General features: G+C 35.1%; 1 protein-coding gene across 2 annotated transcripts in view; it reads left to right on the forward strand.

Moving 5' to 3' along the window:
• ctdp1 (CTD (carboxy-terminal domain, RNA polymerase II, polypeptide A) phosphatase, subunit 1) overlaps positions 1–17,229 on the forward strand; it is a 139,270-nt gene that overhangs the window by 42,434 nt on the left and 79,607 nt on the right. For both annotated transcript variants that reach the window (XM_051136292.1, XM_051136291.1), the window contains exon 11: positions 9,738–9,894. In XM_051136292.1, the coding sequence (XP_050992249.1) occupies positions 9,738–9,894 (157 nt within the window). The remainder of the gene's footprint in view (positions 1–9,737; positions 9,895–17,229) is intronic.

Here is a 17,229-nt window from a genome sequence, read left to right on the forward strand (position 1 = left end):
ATCGTATAATGTTTGATTATATATTTATTAGGCGTCTGTATGAACGTCCAGTGGGAAATGTGCCTGGTTAGTAAGAGCTTCCCTGATGGCGTTTAAGCAGTGTGTAGCCCGTATGCTGCGCTTGCCTTTTCTTTCCCAGCTCATATTGGATTTCTCACGCAGTCTATTTCACATTAATCTCTAAGCTCTAAATAAAATCTGCGAGAAATAAAGCATTGCGCCTTGGCAGGTCTGAGATTGTGAAACAGAAATTATTAGCAAATTTCATCAGCTCCTTTGGCCATTGCTGTGACAAGGGAATAATAAAAACAAGCCTGTAAATGCTGATCGAAAGTGAGGAAGGAAAAACACGTCTCCTGTGTCAGCATCTGATGAGGAGAGAAATAAATTAGAAATGAAATAGTTCACCTTAGGAGCAGTTATTTACTCATAAGATGCTCCTTTATGACTTACTCTCTGCACTGGAATATGGAAGGACAACCTGCCCACTGTTTTCAGTATAATGAAAATGCATAAGGGGCTAAAGCTATCAAGCTCAAATGACAACAAAAAGCATTGTGAAAATGGCAAACTTCTAACTTTTACACAATACATTTACAACATTAAAAGGATTGAAAAGAATCTGCCACCAAATGTCACAGAAAACCAAATGGAAAGCACACTCATATGCATGATATGCATGATTAAAAAAAGTAAGATATAGCATTGGCCTGCAGCTGTCTGACCCAACCACAGCCGGCCAGACTTATTGATGATCCCAGGGTTTATAATGCCACAAGTCTGAGTAAACAATGGAAATTTTGGGTTTGTGTTTTTCCTCATGCCATTTTAATATGAATAATGCAGATCCTTCCTGTCATTTGACAGTTACAGTAGACAAGTAACTTCAGTTTATCAATTTTCATATTTGGAGTTATTCTGTGTGGCTTCAGGCGAGAGCAGAAAACCTAATTTTTTAGGTGACCGAAACAAATCCACAGAAATGAGCTTATTAGCATAGTAATAATACCAGTGTGCTGTTTATAATCTGTCTTCGAAGCTGTTGACTCTCTCTTTTTTCGCCTCTCATATTCTCTTTTTCACGCTGTTCTATAACCTGCATGTCAGTTGTGACACTTGAATGAGTGGCAAAACTACATATTCCTCTTATAATCAGTAAAAAGTTGCCTACACTCACAGGCTAAAGGTGAAATTGAAGAACGAACAGAATTGGGCCAAAAATAAATTAAATTGGAGTTTGTTTCGAGAGTTTGAAACAGCTTGCCAAAATGAACTTTCTGTTAAAGTTCTCTCTAGCTCTAAACAGCTTTAAACTACTTTTTCTCTGTGGTGGTTTAAGGGTTTTTATTGTCATTTTATGCTAGAAACATAAAATGAAATTTGTGCTCAGGACCAGCAGCGTACCCAAAAAAAAAAAAAAAAAAAAAAAAAAAAAACACCAGCTTGTTAAAACAGAACCACATAATAGACAACACCATATAGGCAGAGCAATATAATATAACATGTAACCCTGGAACACAAAACCAGTCATAAGGGTCCATTTTTTGAAATAAATAAGCTTTCCATTGATCTGTGGTTTGTTAGGACAGGACAATATTTGGCAGAGATCAACTATTTGAAAATCTGGAATCTGAAGGTGCAAAAAAAATCTAAATATTGAGAAAATTGCCTTTAAAGTTGTTCAAATGAAGTTCTTAGCAATGCATATTACTGATCAAAAATTAAGTTTTGATATATTTGCGGTAGGAAATTTACTAAATATCTTCATGGAACATGATCTTTACTTAATATCCTAATGATTTTTGGCATAAAAGAAGGTAACACTTTATTTTGATAGTCCACTACAGACATTCTACTAACAGTAAGTAACTTTGCAACTGCATGTCAACTAGTCATTAGAGTATTAGTAGACTGTCAGCTTAAAATCTTCTAATGCTCTTCTAAACTTTGCAAGTACATGTCAACTTATTCTACTAAGCCTAAACCTAACCTAACAGTCTGCTCTGAGAGTTAGTAGACATGTAGTTGCAAATTAATGAGAATTAGTTTACATGTAGTTGCAAAGTTACTTATAGTTAGTAGAATGTCTAAAGTGGACTATCAAAATAAAGTGTAACCTAAAAGAAAAGTCATTTTGACCCATGCAATGTATTGTTGGCTATTGCTACAAATATACCTGTGCTGCTTAAGACTGGTTTTGTGGTCAAGGGTCACATATAATATGTAATAGGAAAATGTGTTCTGAGGCTTTGCCTTTTTTGACATAGAAGTCTTCTCCAGTTCATTTCTTCTGTTCAGTCTGTGAGTAAAAACATGAACACACTACACTGAAGAGCTTATTGAAGAGTATTAAAAATACTTATTTATTTATTTTATTTATTTGCGAAAAAGGTTTTAGTGATTTAAAATGTTTACTGATATAGCTGAAGGAAATGCCATTTATCGATACAATTTGTGATGTGCACGAAATTATGTATGAACAGCCCAAGATCAGGATAAATAAATCGATGCATCACAAATTGAGAAATGATTCTGCATTGATTGTTTTTTTTTTTTTTCTGAATGCATCGCGATTCTCTCTTGAATCGATTCTGAGCTTAGTTTTTATCTAGGGCTGCCGCATAATAGTCAACTAACCATTAGTCGATGAAAAGAGGCGACCAAATTTTATTAGTTGCTTAATCACAGAAAAAAAAAATTCTGCAGGAAGTGGTGAAGTCACGCAGTCTGTGACAAACCAGATTGCTCAATTTTTGCTCATACAGATAAAAGTAATACATATTTCAAATCTGTTTATTTATGTGCACTCACAATAACAACAAAACGTTGTGCTTTTGTAAAATAATTACAGCAAACAGGATGCGCTTTCTGCCGTCTCCGTCTCTGTGAACTTTTAGTTTTTATTTTATTTTGATTTTTTTTTTTTTTTTTTTTTTTTTTACCCATAAAAGAATAATGAAAAAGAACTTTGTGTAAGAACATCTGGGCCTTAAAATTGTGAGATCTAATTTTATCGTGTCAGACCAAGCAGGTCACAACTTCTTAAAACATTTTTTATTTACCAGTCCATTGGACACCCATAGTGCCAGTCCTGCTCTCACACACCTACCTGTGATTTTAAAATAAACCTAGAGGAATCGATTGGCTGGTTTAGGTGTGGATTATAGTTGGATCTCATCTCTGCAGGTAGTCCACCAGGAGAAGAATTGGGCATCCTATCCCGTCTCTCGTTCTCTGTTAACTGCTCTCAGCTTGATCTCAGACTCTTTCCATCTGTCTTATTTCTTCCTTATCCTTGCACTTGCTGTCCATGTAGGGGGTCCCAAATTTAATAAACCAATCCTCTGTCCTTGAGGAACCATTTGCAAGAGTTCACAGCTAAATTTGATGTTTAAACCACAGCGCTACCTTAATAACTGCCCAGACAGATACACTTGGGTCGTCAGCAAGCTCAACTAATGTATGGTAATGAGTGCTCAGCCCTGCACGGCCCGTCTGCAGCAGGCCTGATGTGTTGAATGAATAGCCGGACTGCATGCAGCCCTGTTACGACATGTCACATGTAGGCTGGCAGTGAGTGCTCTTGCGCTGCTGATGAGAGGATGTACTGGTCTCCAGGCAACAGGGCTTGTTGAATGGTTCAAGAACAGAAAATGAGAGGACAAAAGCGTCAATACTAAATCACCCATATTCCTCTTTTGTTGCTAGGTAGCAAAAGAGAAAAGAACTGTAGGTGCCACCAAAACATGTTTTTAGGGGAATGGGTAGACTAACATCTAAAAACTTTCATTTGAGAGCTTCCATGTTCATGAGAAATATAGAAATATCAGGAAATATTAATTTTCAGTACTTTTCCCCCCAAAATTAGTGCATAAATATGTAAAAAGGTAGTGGATTTCATACAAATTAAGATATTTTTGACAAAATCTGAGAGCTCTCTGACCCTGCATAGACAGCAAAGCAAATACAAAAAATAATTTTAATGATGTCCTTACTACCTCGGGGTCTTGAACGTGTCAGTTGTGTTGCTGTCTATGCAGGGTCAGGAAGCTCTTGGATATGATCAAAAATATTTTAATTTGTTTTTCGAAAATGAATGAAGGTCCTATGAATTTGGAACAACATTATGGGCAAATAACCTGAATTTATTGCTATTTTTCATCTTATTGGGACCCTTATATTACAATTACAAAGTATAAAAAGTTATAGAACTTTAAGTTTACAAGTAAAAAATAATGTAGTTTAATATGTTTTTAAAACTTTATATCAAATAAATATTTTTTCAAATATATTGCACTTTAAAACTGGTATAAAACCAAAGCCACATGTCTAACCAAGTTATGTTCCAAATTTGAAGTTGATATCACAAAAATTGTGGTTCCTGTGAGATTTTGTTCGGGCACTATACTAATAATAACCACTGGGTTGCACCCAAACTGCACTGAGTTTTTTTGATTCAGTTTTCTGTCACAATATAACAAAACAATTACCAAATATGGAACTTTGACTGTCAGACCTATCCAGTTCTACAGTATGTGTTTTGGCAAGACTGCAAAAAGTTTTGATTAGATTTTCTGAAGCACAAGCAACAAAATCACATAGTCTATATATATGTTTTTATAGCTTGATTTATACCCCCAAAAGGGCAACATGTCCCCTGAGATATAAACATTTAGAGACAGATTACAAAAAATATAAGCATTAAATTAAATTGTAAACCTAATAAGCTAATGCTGCACAGCTTTTTATTCAGGTACATCCCCTCCAACAGGTGTAAATATGTGAATAGATCAACTTTATCTGCCCATCAGCTAAACAAAGAATGTAGAAACTCATCTGAAAGAAGTAAGAAGTCACCTCATTTAAATATTTACAACAAACACCCTTTCAAAATGAAACCAAAATCTCCCCACAGCTTCTCAAATGCTTGTATCCCCCAGGATACGTTGGCAAAATTTCCTTTTTGGGTGAACTATCCCTTTAATGGATGGTAGACTGATTATAGCACTAGGAGTCATACAGTCTTCTTTAATGATGCTTCTATGATGCTTTGTGTCCTTTTTGCAGCTTTGAAGTTGAGTGTAAGTTGAATTAAGAGAGGTAAATAACTAGATGTGGAAATTTCATCAACAAGACTGAATAGTTTTAAAAAGTTCTTGAAGTTCCCACTTCCCATTACCAATTTCATGGTCATGATTATATGGTTATTTAAGCAACTCCGTTTTCTCCTTACTATTAAACCTGAAATTGTTAAGTTACTCTTGTGTTAAGTTTCTAAATAAGCTGTATCACAAGTAGCAGTGTGATATGGCTCTATATACATGAAATACAGCCATGTCACAAAGCTACAAGTGTGATTATTATGTTTATACAATAGTTTGATGGCACAAATGTGTAATGAGTGTTTTTAAAGACCCTCATTTGTGCAGAACTACTTCTTTCGCCCATGGATTCAAATCTCAAATTGACAGTTTAACAGCTGAGCACAAGCCTCTGTTACTAATTTGAAAACGTCACTTTAGAACTAGTAATGAAGAAACGTTGAGTTTCTTCATTGCAAGCTTATTGCATCGCTGTATTAAAAGCTCACTGTATTATGTGTAGTAGAGTTTTATGAAAGAGATGGACTAGCGAGTGTGATTACCTGCATCTGATACAGCATTCATTCTTCAGCTCACTCTCATATTCACAACAAAACATTTGTTTCAGTGTTCACAGAGGAAATCTTTGTTGTACTATCCTTTCATCGGTAAAGGTGATTTTCAATGACAGCCCTGCTCAGTGCATTTGTTGGCTGCGTCTTACAAGGTGTTGTTGAAAGTAAAAATAACTTCAGGGCATGACAATAAGGAGTGCCCGATGGGCTGGGACCAGCGTGAAAGACGCTTGGGACAGTTGACGAATTTGTCACTAGCCCAATCAGGCCACTGCCGCATCGTCACGAAAGTGTTTTTAAGCTTTGTTCATTTGAAATTTCAAGCGAGCATAGAGAGATGTGTCTCTGTATGACAAGTAGCCTACAAAAGTATGTCAAAATACTCGTCTTGGTTCAAAATTGCATGTGTGTGGAAATATTACGAAATCTTTAAACAACCATTAACAGAGACGCTGAAGACGAATACAAAGAGGAAAAAATCTGTAGCAGGCAGAACAAGATCATTGTTCACAATGTACGAAATATTGAATATATTATCCTAAATATTGAACGGGTTTATATGAATGTATCTCTGAGGGGAACTGACTGTTTTGAAGGAGTTATAATGGACTGTTATGGTGCCTTCCAAAATGCAGTTTAAATGCATCTTCAAACGATCTCAGATGCGGTTGTAAATGATCCCAGCTGAGAAAGAAGGGTCTTATCTAGTGAAATGATCGGTTATTTTCATAAAAAAAAATAAAATTTAAAAACATTTTATTCTCAAACACTCATCTTGCCTTGCTCGTTTTGAACTGTGTATTCTGACTCAAGACAGTTAGGGTATGTACATATTTTCTCCATCAACTTCAAAAATCATTTCAAAATCATCCTACATCGCTGCAGAAGTATCAACCCAGTCTCTACAAAGTGAACATGCAAAGAAGATCAAACACCCTTAACAAAAAAGGTAAAACAGTGATATAGGACGATTTTGAAGTTGAGGGAGAACATGAGATGGGAGTTTTTCGACATACACTAACTGTCATGAACCGGAACAAAAACAGTCCAGGCAAGACAAGTGTTTGACATTAAAAAGTATATAAATTGTATTATTTTTATGAAAATAAATGTTCGTTTCGCTAGATAAGACCCTTCTTCCTCGGCTGGGATCATTTACAACTGCATTTGGGATCGTTTGAAGACGCATTTAAACTGCTTTTTGGAAGTTCAAAATCAGGGCGCCATATCAGTCCATTATATGAAGAAAAATCCTGAAATGTTTTCCTCAAAAAACATAATTTCTTTACGACTGAAGAAAGAAAGACATGAACATCTTGGATGACAAGGGGGGTGAGTAAATTATGTGTGAATCTTTGTTTAGGAAGTGGACTTCTCCTTTAAAAAGTTTACATGGCGTTTTCTTTTCATTAAAGTAGTGTTCATAAGCACGGCGCTGCTTTGCTTGCAGCGGTAACCAAAGAAACGTAATATAACTGTTATTTAATAAGCGCCACCTGCTGGTAGAGACTCAGTTTGTGTTCTTTTATTCTTTCTGCTGTTTTACCCTAAATCATCTTTTTTTATTTGTAATAAAATTTTAATAATAATGAAATAATTTTTGAACAAGCAAACAAATAAAGTTTGAACTTTGTATTTGTTAGGCTAATAGGTTTCTTGTTGCCATCTTATGGCGGAATAATAACTAAAATCACCATCACTAAATGCACCATTTCCGAATACTAAATACTATTATTATATACTGCTATTATTTATATAGTTTTATTTTTTGAGTCAGAAGTACAAAGGCAGCACTCTGATGTAAAGCATTAACATTACATAAAATATAATGAGATGAAATTTTGCCCTCAGCCAAAACTATTTGCTCTGGAACAAATAATAGATTAATGAGTGCAAAGACTGCTCGTTTGATTTACCCAAAACCAAATACACCTCATGTTTAACCGCTATAGAGACATCAGAGCCAGCGGTAAATTCCAGACGATCTGGCCGAGGTAAGGCTGCTCTGGGCAGGTTCGTGAATGCTGAATGGTCGCTGATGCCTGGAGCTCACATCTCTGAAAACGTTGAAGCAAATTTTCAAGTAGATATTGTCTTTATTAACAAACCGCATATTTAAAGTCTAAACAAGTACATTCTCACCTGAAAAACGACATACTGTGACACAAAACTGTATTATTTTTAAAATTATAGTGGATTTTGGTGTCCGCCGTGACACTCACTGTGAGAAATATCACAAGCGGAGTGATACAAACAGTGAAACGTTTGGAGTTCTGATATCACTAGAATGCCACACCCCTTTCAGCCAATCAGATTCGGGGACCAGAAAGAACTGTTGTAAAATTATGATGTTATGACTTTTGAAATTATGTTTTTTCTTAGAAGTCTGACAGTAAATGGTTAGACAGTCATCACACCTGGATTTTCTGCAGCTGCTCTGTCCAGCAGAGCTCACAAAATCCTCTGCTGTCTACTGTCAGTCACGCTCTCTCTCATATCAGCAGGAGGAGACGGTTTGTTAAGCTCCAGCGTCCCTCGGTTTCTCCACTGTGATTTCAGAGTTTGTTTGCTTCACAGACCAGTTTGCAGCTTTTACTCCAAACTTTTTCAGATTCAGTTTCTACGGAAACCACTGAGCCATCCACAGCAGTTAAACACTTGATTGCATATTTGAAAGCATAGATATGCTGCTTAAACAGCTGGTGCTAATTATCATGTTATATCAGTGCTCTGAATGATTTTCTTTTTTGTCCTGTGTCTGTCTTGCTGTTTTGTACAAACTCAGACAGTGCTTTGTCTGTGTTGTCAGGTTGACTAGTGATGATTTCTGATGAACTCGACCTGACATGTTGTCCTTTCCAAAGATGACACTGCTGTTGAGAAATACAAGTCTGCATTTTGCATTGAGGTCTTCTGTGACTCTATTTTAAAGGTGTATGAAATTAATTGATGTCTGTGCCAAACCAAAAGTTTCTAATAATATTAATAATAATAAAAATATTTCAGTGCTTCAAGTAAATGCTTTTGGGGGGGGGAAAAGCAGTAGGTGTACTCTTAAATCTAGACACAACTGTATAAATATTACCTTTCACTTGATTTAATTAGTCATTTCAGTATGTTAACCAAATCTTGCAAGACTAAAATTCAAACTGTTCATTCATTCATTCATTCATTCATTCATTTTTATTTTATTTTATTTTATTTTATTTTTATTTTATTATTATTATTTTTTTTAATGAACAATATATATATATATATATATATATATATATTTTATTGACTAAATTTTGTTGATGCATGTCATTGATGAACCATTGCGGCATGAAGAATAAAAGTAAAAGTTATACAGGTGAAATAAATATATATTTTTTTGAAAACATCCAAAAGAGTATTAATGTTGTTTTGTTAGAAATCATGAATTATTTTTGAGCAGTTATAAATTCAGAGGGATTTAATGAAATACATTGATTTCAGTGGAATGAATTCTGGCAATTCTCACATTATTCATTTAATATGAATATTATATAATGGCAAATTCAAAAACATTTTTTAAATATAAAATATAAAATGTGATTTTAGGTGATTTTTAATGTTTTGTAATCTTACTTTCTACCAGATCAAAACAGAGAATTCATATGCAAAAAAATCATATGCAGTTTTTGTGGATGCAAGTTTTTCAGAACTCATTGAGTAAAAATGCTTGTTTAAACCGCACGTGTAGTGAGCTGTAGTGAGGTTAATGGATGCAGACGCTGTCTGAACTGACCGTCTATCTTCCTGTGCTGAATTATCATAATTATCATGTTGTGGCTCCTCTGACAAAAGTGGAGATGTGATTGAATGTTTGCTCTCTGCTGTGGACAGGCTTGGGCTCTGTGTGTGTTTGATTTCTTGATTTGCTCTCGATTGCTTATTTGGCTGTTGCTCAGACCGGGAGAGCCGCTGTCCTGCTTTTGGTGCTCTGTCGGAGCAACCTCAGACGGTTTTGCTTGATAAACATATTTCAAGCGCTGACTGATTACAGCAGCTGCTGATCTGGAGTGTGTGTGTTGAGCGATTGATTGTTTCTGTGTTTGTTCAGGTCAGCTCAGGGCTCTCAGCAGACAGATGAGGTTGCAGGATCGAGTGCTGACGATGAGCAGCCTGGACCTTCCCGCAGGAAACGGCAGCCCAGCATGTCTGAAACCATGCCGCTCTACACGCTCTGCAAAGAAGACCTGGAGAGCATGGACAAAGAGGTTAAAAACACTCACACACACATACTGGTTTCTATGTTTAATGGAGACATTCCTTAGACGTAATGGTTTTTATACTGTACAAATTGTATTTTCTTTCCACTTACCCTAATTCTACACCTAAACCTACCCCTGACAGAAAACTTTATGCTAATTCAGATTTTCAAAACACTCCGTTCTATATGATTCATAAGCTGTTTTCCTCATGGAGACCAAAAAAATGTCCCCACAAGGTCAAAATTTACTGTTATTACTATACTTGGTCCCCATAATATAGGAAATATCAGGTGTACACACATTTTCGTAACTAAATGAGGACATTGCATAGACTTCATATGCAGTCTTTCAACAGAAAACATTCTGCATTTTAACAATTAAAAAAATGCATTACTTCATTTTTATTTTGTTTTAACAAATGCGGATGTTTTCAAAAAGACATTCTTGTAGATTTAGTTCATTTTTAGGTGCAGATTTGTCTACAAAATACGGTTAAGTTGGTAAGCACACACACACAGGCGCAAGTATAGTTGTTAATGGAAACCTTGGAGCCCTAATAATTGCAAAAAGTATTATTTGAATAATAATAATATTCATCATTTCATCTAACAAATGAATTACTGTACACAAAAGGTTTTTATTATAAAATAAAATTACAGGTAACTTTTAACCAGTGACAAATAAAGGTAAAAATAATTTATATACACTTTCCATTTGAAAAGTTTTAAATAATAATAATAAATTGTTTTAATGTTTTTTTTTTTTTTTTTTTTTGGAAAGAAAGATGCTCTCCAAGGCTGTGTTTATAAAAAAAAAATGCAGTAAAAACAGTGATGTTGTGAAATGCTATTACATTAATTTCGATTTGAATATATTTTAAAATGTAATTCAATTTATTCCTGTGATGGTAGTACTGATTTTTCAAAACTTTATTTATGTAATTTAAAAAGGTCTTATTAAATTTAAAGGTCTTCACAGCAACCTGTCAAAACAAAAGTTCTGTTTAACTTGAAGAAACTGTGACAGAAATATATTACTTGTAATGTGATGATGATACTACTAAAACTACTACTACTAAAATTATTATTGAAGCGTTTTTTTTTTAGAGGAATATTTACCATAATTTATTTACCAGAAAAATGTGCACAACACAGTATTTCTGAAAAAATAAATAAAATAATAATAAATTAATTTTTAAAAGAAATAAATTATTAGAGATGCTTTTATTATTAAAAGTAAACACAGCCATTAAAATGGAATCTTGAAAAAAATGGAAAATAAAGATTTTGATAAAAATAAAACTGAATTTGAAAAAATATATATAAACATTTCATAGGGCCTTAAAAATGTAATTTTTGCTCAACTTTTAATAAATTGCTGTTAAATTGCATAAGTTACTTGATTTCAATTAATTAGACATGTCTTTTTATTATTATTATTATTATTTTAAAACAGAGTCTAGAAAAAATTAAATGGAACAAAATTAAATCTAAAAAGCTTAAAATGAAAATAATGGAATTAGGGGAAACAATAAAATGAATTTCATTGGGTCAGATTTAGTTGATCTAATTTCTCTTTTTTCCCTCTGGTTGTCCTGTTAATGTTGATTCTTCTGTTTGATTGCTGTGCTGTTGTCCTGCTTAACGTTTGTGTTGATAGTTCATGTACTGAATTGTTTACGGTGGCGTTACATGTTTAATTCATGAACGAGCCACAGTTATATTTCTCTCCCCACACAAAGCTTTTAAGATTCATAAAAGCTAATTAAAAATCCTGAACAAATATCCTGAAGACATTCCCTGACGGTGAGCCAGTGTTAATCACCCACTGAGATCAGGAGCCGCTGAATATTAATGCCGAGACTGTTTGAAGAGGACATGTAAGAAGCAAATTACTGTGATCATAGCAAAGCGCAAATTGAATTACCTAAAATTAAAATGAACTTCCTGGCAAATAAAGATGCATTTAACAAACAGGAAGTTCAAAAGATAATAATAATTATGGAACACTACCTTTACTATGTAGTCTGAGCTAAATAGTACAGGTGAATCAAAACTCTTTCCGGACTTTAAAGAGATATCTCATCTAAAAATTAAAATTTGGTCATTATTTACTCACCCTCATGTCGTTCCAAACCTGTATGGATTTCTTTCTTCTGTTGATCACAAACAGCTGACGGTAGCCATTGACTTTCAGTAGTATGGAAAAAATACATGGAAGTCAATGGCTACCATTAACTGTTTACCAACATTCTTCAAAATATCTTCTTTTGTGTTTAACAGAAGATAGAAACTCAGATTTGGAACATGAGGGTGAGTAAAGCTGGGGACACATTACACAACTAGCTGAAACATTCTAAGACTGACCTGAACATACTTAACGGAGAAGTCCACTTCCAGAACAACAATTTACAAATAATTTACTCACCCCCTTGTCATCCAAGATGTTCATGTCTTTCTGTCTTCAGTCGTGAAGAAATTGTTTTTTGAGGAAAACATTTCAGGATTTTTCTCCATATAATGGACTTCATTGGTGCCCCGATTTTTAACTTCCAAAATGTAGTTTAAATGCAGCTTCAAAGGGCTCTAAACGCACAAAAGCTCGTGTAGCACAGGCTCTGGGATGCGCGTTTTGAATCACGTTGGAAGGTCACATGGCATAGGGGGAACCACAGACCCAGTGTTTACAAAGTGGACGTGCAAAGACTTAGAAAGTGCAAGTAAGTCAAACACTTTTTACAAACGGAAAGGAAAGGAAAGGACAGGACGTGAGCTGTGGCCAAGTATGGTGACCCATACTCGGAATTTGTGCTCTGCATTTAACCCATCCAAGTGCACACACACAGTAATGAGTAGTGAACAAACACATATACACACACACACACCGTGAACACACACCCGGAGCAGTGGGCTGCGCTGCCCGGGGAGCAGTTGGGGGTTCAGTGCGTTGCTCAAGGGACTCACCTCAGTCGTGGTATTGAGGTGCTGGTTATTCACTCCCCCCACCTTCAATCCCTGCCCGACCTGGGACTCGAACTCACAACCTTTCGGTTACAACCCAACTCCCTAACCATTAGGCCACGGCTGCCCCCTACAACGAGGTACAACGAGGTACAACGAGGTACAACGAGGTACAACGAGGTACAACGAGGTACAACGAGGTACAACGATGTTGACGATTCTGAAGTTGTAGGAAAAAATAACATGGAGTTTTTCGACATACTCTACCTTTTTGAGCCGGAGTATACAGACAATGAACTTGTGGTGATTCTAAGATGTAATTTGCAGTATTGATGGGAAGTTCGGATCATTTTACCAACTTGGACCTTTGAGTCTCGTTTAGCAAAATGAACGAATCTTTTTTGAGTCATTTCATTCATTTTAGCAAAATCAGCATCACGTGACAGCACCATAAGATGAACGAATGACTCGAAAAACGCAAAGACTCGAAACAGGTGAACGAATTCCAGTACAGAACCTAATAGGATGTTGCGCATGCGCGACTGAATGAATCACTTCCCAAGACAACTCGTTCTTCACGAGTCACATTAAAGATTAGTTCAAAATGAATGAATCATTTTCATTTCAGTTCGAAAACAATGACAGATCGTTTCGCTAGATAAGACCCTTCTTCCTCGGCTGGGATCGTTTAGAGCCCTTTAAAGCTGCGTTTAAACTACATTTTGAAAGTTCGAATTCGAGGCACCAATGAAGTCCGTTATATGCAGAAAAATCCTGAAATGTTTTCCTCAAAAACCATAATTTCTTCACGACTGAAGACAGAAAGACATGAACATCTCGGATGACAAGGGGGTGGGTAAATTATTTGTAAATTGTTGTTCTGGAAGTGGACTTCTCCTTTAAGAAAAAAAAACGTAATTAGCCTGTAGTCTGTAGATAGACCGCTTAAATAATGGCAGAATTTTCATTTTGGTTGAACTATCCCTTTAAAAGTGAGAAGTCATGAAGAGAAGACTTTTCACATACATGAAGGTCAATAACAGGCAAACTGGGCGCTACCTTCCTGTCTGCGTGCTGGATCTGTGTTATTGCTGTGTGATATGAGTTATTGCACTTATATTGCTTTGCTTATTTATGAGCACGTCTCAGCCAGTCCTTCCTCTTCTGACCTTGCTCTTCATTTAAGGTCATCTTCATGCTGGCAGGTTCTGCTTTATTAATGATATTATCTGATCTTCAAAATTGAAATAAAAAAAGGTGTGCATGAAATTATGAACACTGCATGGGTAATTTCTTTTATCCCAGCTTTGTTGCCATCAGCTACACTTTCACAGTTTAAAGTGCTGCGTCAGGCTTTCTACCGAATGAGTTCAGCTTTTTTCTTTTGCGTTTGTCTTGTCGTCTTCCGCGTTTTTCTCTGAAGTGTGAAAGAGAAAGATGTGCCTCATGGCTCCCTCTTAAAGTCACTGACCTAGAAACATCGCTTCAGAGCTTCTTTGACTACTTTCTCATTTGTCGGCCTGTCTCAGTTCTCCGCTTAGCAGTTATAACATCTCAGCAGTCCATGTCAGAAATCCTGTCACTGCTGACGGTGTTCATAACAGCCGTGTTGTGCTTCCCAGGTCAGATAGCTTCGTTTTTTTTTCTGTTCACCTTCATGCTCACACACATGGATGAAACTAAAACACCTTTTAACACAACAGCGTATATGCCTTGAAATTGCCTCTTGCACAGTTGTAAACATTTATCAGTCCCACTTTATATTAGGTGGCATTAACTACTATGTACTTACATCAAACAATAAGTACAATGTGCTTATTGTGTTTATACTGTATTGCAAAACACTTTTGCTGCTGTTGGGATATGGGTAAGTTTAGGGATATGTTTGGTGGTATGGGTAGGTTTAATGGTGGGTTAAGGTGTTAGGGAATGGGTCAACAGTGTTATTATAAATGTAATTACAGATGTTGTTATATGCAGGTATATTTTAAAATATAAGTACAATGTAAAAACATGTATGTACACAATAAGTGCATTATGTCAGATGATTAATTTAAATGTAAGTACCAGTCATAAAACCAGACATAAGGGTCATTTTTTTAAAATTGAGATTTATACGTCATATGAAAGCACTAAATCTGGAATCTGACGGTGCTAAAAAAATCAAAATATTGAGAAAATTACCTTTAAAGTTGTTCAAATGAAGTTCTTAGCAATGCATATTACTAATCAAAAATCACGAAACATGATCTTTATATAATTTATGTACATGATTGTTCAAAAGCTTAGGATGAGTAATATATATTTTTACATTTTGCTGTTCTTTTGAACCTTTTATTGAAGAATCCGAGAAAAAAAAAGTAAAATTTGTGAATAAATTACGTTTTTTAATATAGATAAATAAAAAACAGTTACAGTCATTTAAAGTGTAGTAATATTTTACAATATTTTAAAACCGTTTTTACTGTATTTTTGTTTAAATAAATGCCGCACTCTCCGGAAAAAAAAAAGTACAAGTGCTAATAAATACACTTACAAATATGTGACCCTGAACCAAGGGTCAGTTTTTTTGAAATTGAGATTTATACATTATCTGAAATGTGAATAAATAAGTTTTCCACTGATGTATAGATATTTGGCAGAGATACAACTATTTGAAAATCTGGATTCTGAAATGAAATTTACAAAATATCTTCGTGGAACCTGATCTTTACTTAATATCTAATGATTTTTGGCATAAAAGAAAAATCAATCATTTTGACCTATACAATGTATTGTTGGCTATTGCTACAAATATACCCGTGCGACTTACGACTGGTTTTGTGGTTCAGGGTCACATATGTCCCTTTAAAAAACTTCTATGCACTGTTTAGGGATAAATAAGGTACAAATGTGTACATTTTGAAAGGGCACTCTCCCAGCAACAGCTTTTATACTTTTTTTTGTGCAAGAGACGTCTTTCAAAAACACTGAAAACCTTACTGAACAAACTTTTGACTTGTTCTGCATAATATTTTAAACTGATTATATCCACCTTATTCTTCCAACGTGTAAATAAGCCTACGGGCGAGACTTCTGGTTCTTTAACCGCTATAGGGAAATGAGAAGAATAACAACTTGCGGTAAACTGTAAAACTGTTTACACTACAAACCAGTGTGTTCATAATTAACATAATATATTGAAATAATATGGTAAGACACTAATTTGCAATATCAAGCAGCAAAACAAGCTGTTTTGCACAGCTAAAAAAAGCCAGGCCCATAAAATTTATATATGGCTGCACCCACTCTTACAGAAAAAATAAGTTGGATAGACAATTGATTATAAATCCCTAGTACAAGTTGTTATGCTAGAAGTTGAACCCATGACCTTAGCGTTGTCATGCCTTGCCAGTTTAGCTATATGGACATCTGTATGTGAACAGTAAACTGCTTTTGAACAAGTAGTATTATATCTTCGTAGGGTAAAGTTTGGCAAACTGCTACTTTTCAGAGCTGCATCTTGCTGGTTCAGCTGATATTTTCTCCACACTGCTGCTTGTCACTTCGATGAGTCGTGCCAGGGTGAACACAGAGTATAAACACCTCTCAGCGCCTCCAAGGGGCACATGCAGTCTGCTGTGCTTCATGCCACAAACAATATGTCAGGCGTAAACAATGTTTGACTCTAGAGCTCGACAGCATCCCAAAATAATGTTCATTTATTTTATAAAAGGAAATGAAGCTTTCATACAGCATGCTAGAATGATTTCTGACGGCTGTGAAGACTGGAGTAATGATGCTGAAAATTCAGCTTTGATCACAGGAATAAATTAAATTGTAACATATATTACAACAGAAACTGGTAATTTGAAACTGTAAAAAAAAAATTAACAATATTACTGTTTATATTTATACTGTTTATACTGTTTTTGTAAATAAAGACTAGGGGTGTAGCGGTACACAGTTCGGTTCGGTACATACCTGGGTTCAAGGGTCACGGTTCGATACAATTTCGGTACAACAGAAAAAAACAAACAAATCTATGCTAGGTTTCTTTCCATTTATTTTAAACAGACAGTAGTACAAATTACGATTTTTTTTTTCACCTACATGTGAAAATACTAAATATTATATCAAATTATTGCCATATATAGGCTATAAAATCTGCAGTTTATATATACATACAAGGAATAAATATTTGAAATATATTTCATTTAGTTAGGGTTAGGTTAACTAGTAGACAAGGGGAAAAAAAAACTGTGCGACACATAACGTAGCCTATATTTGCTGAGTTTCAGTTCATTTTTGTGACAGAAAGGAAACTCAAATGGCAGAAAGCGACATTCTATTTGTTTTTTGTTTAAGTTGATTTTGCTGGTATGAGGAAAGTTGAAGCAAT

Source organism: Labeo rohita, chromosome 19, assembly GCF_022985175.1.
Source record: "Labeo rohita strain BAU-BD-2019 chromosome 19, IGBB_LRoh.1.0, whole genome shotgun sequence".
In the NCBI taxonomy this organism is placed as follows: Eukaryota; Metazoa; Chordata; class Actinopteri; order Cypriniformes; family Cyprinidae; genus Labeo; species Labeo rohita.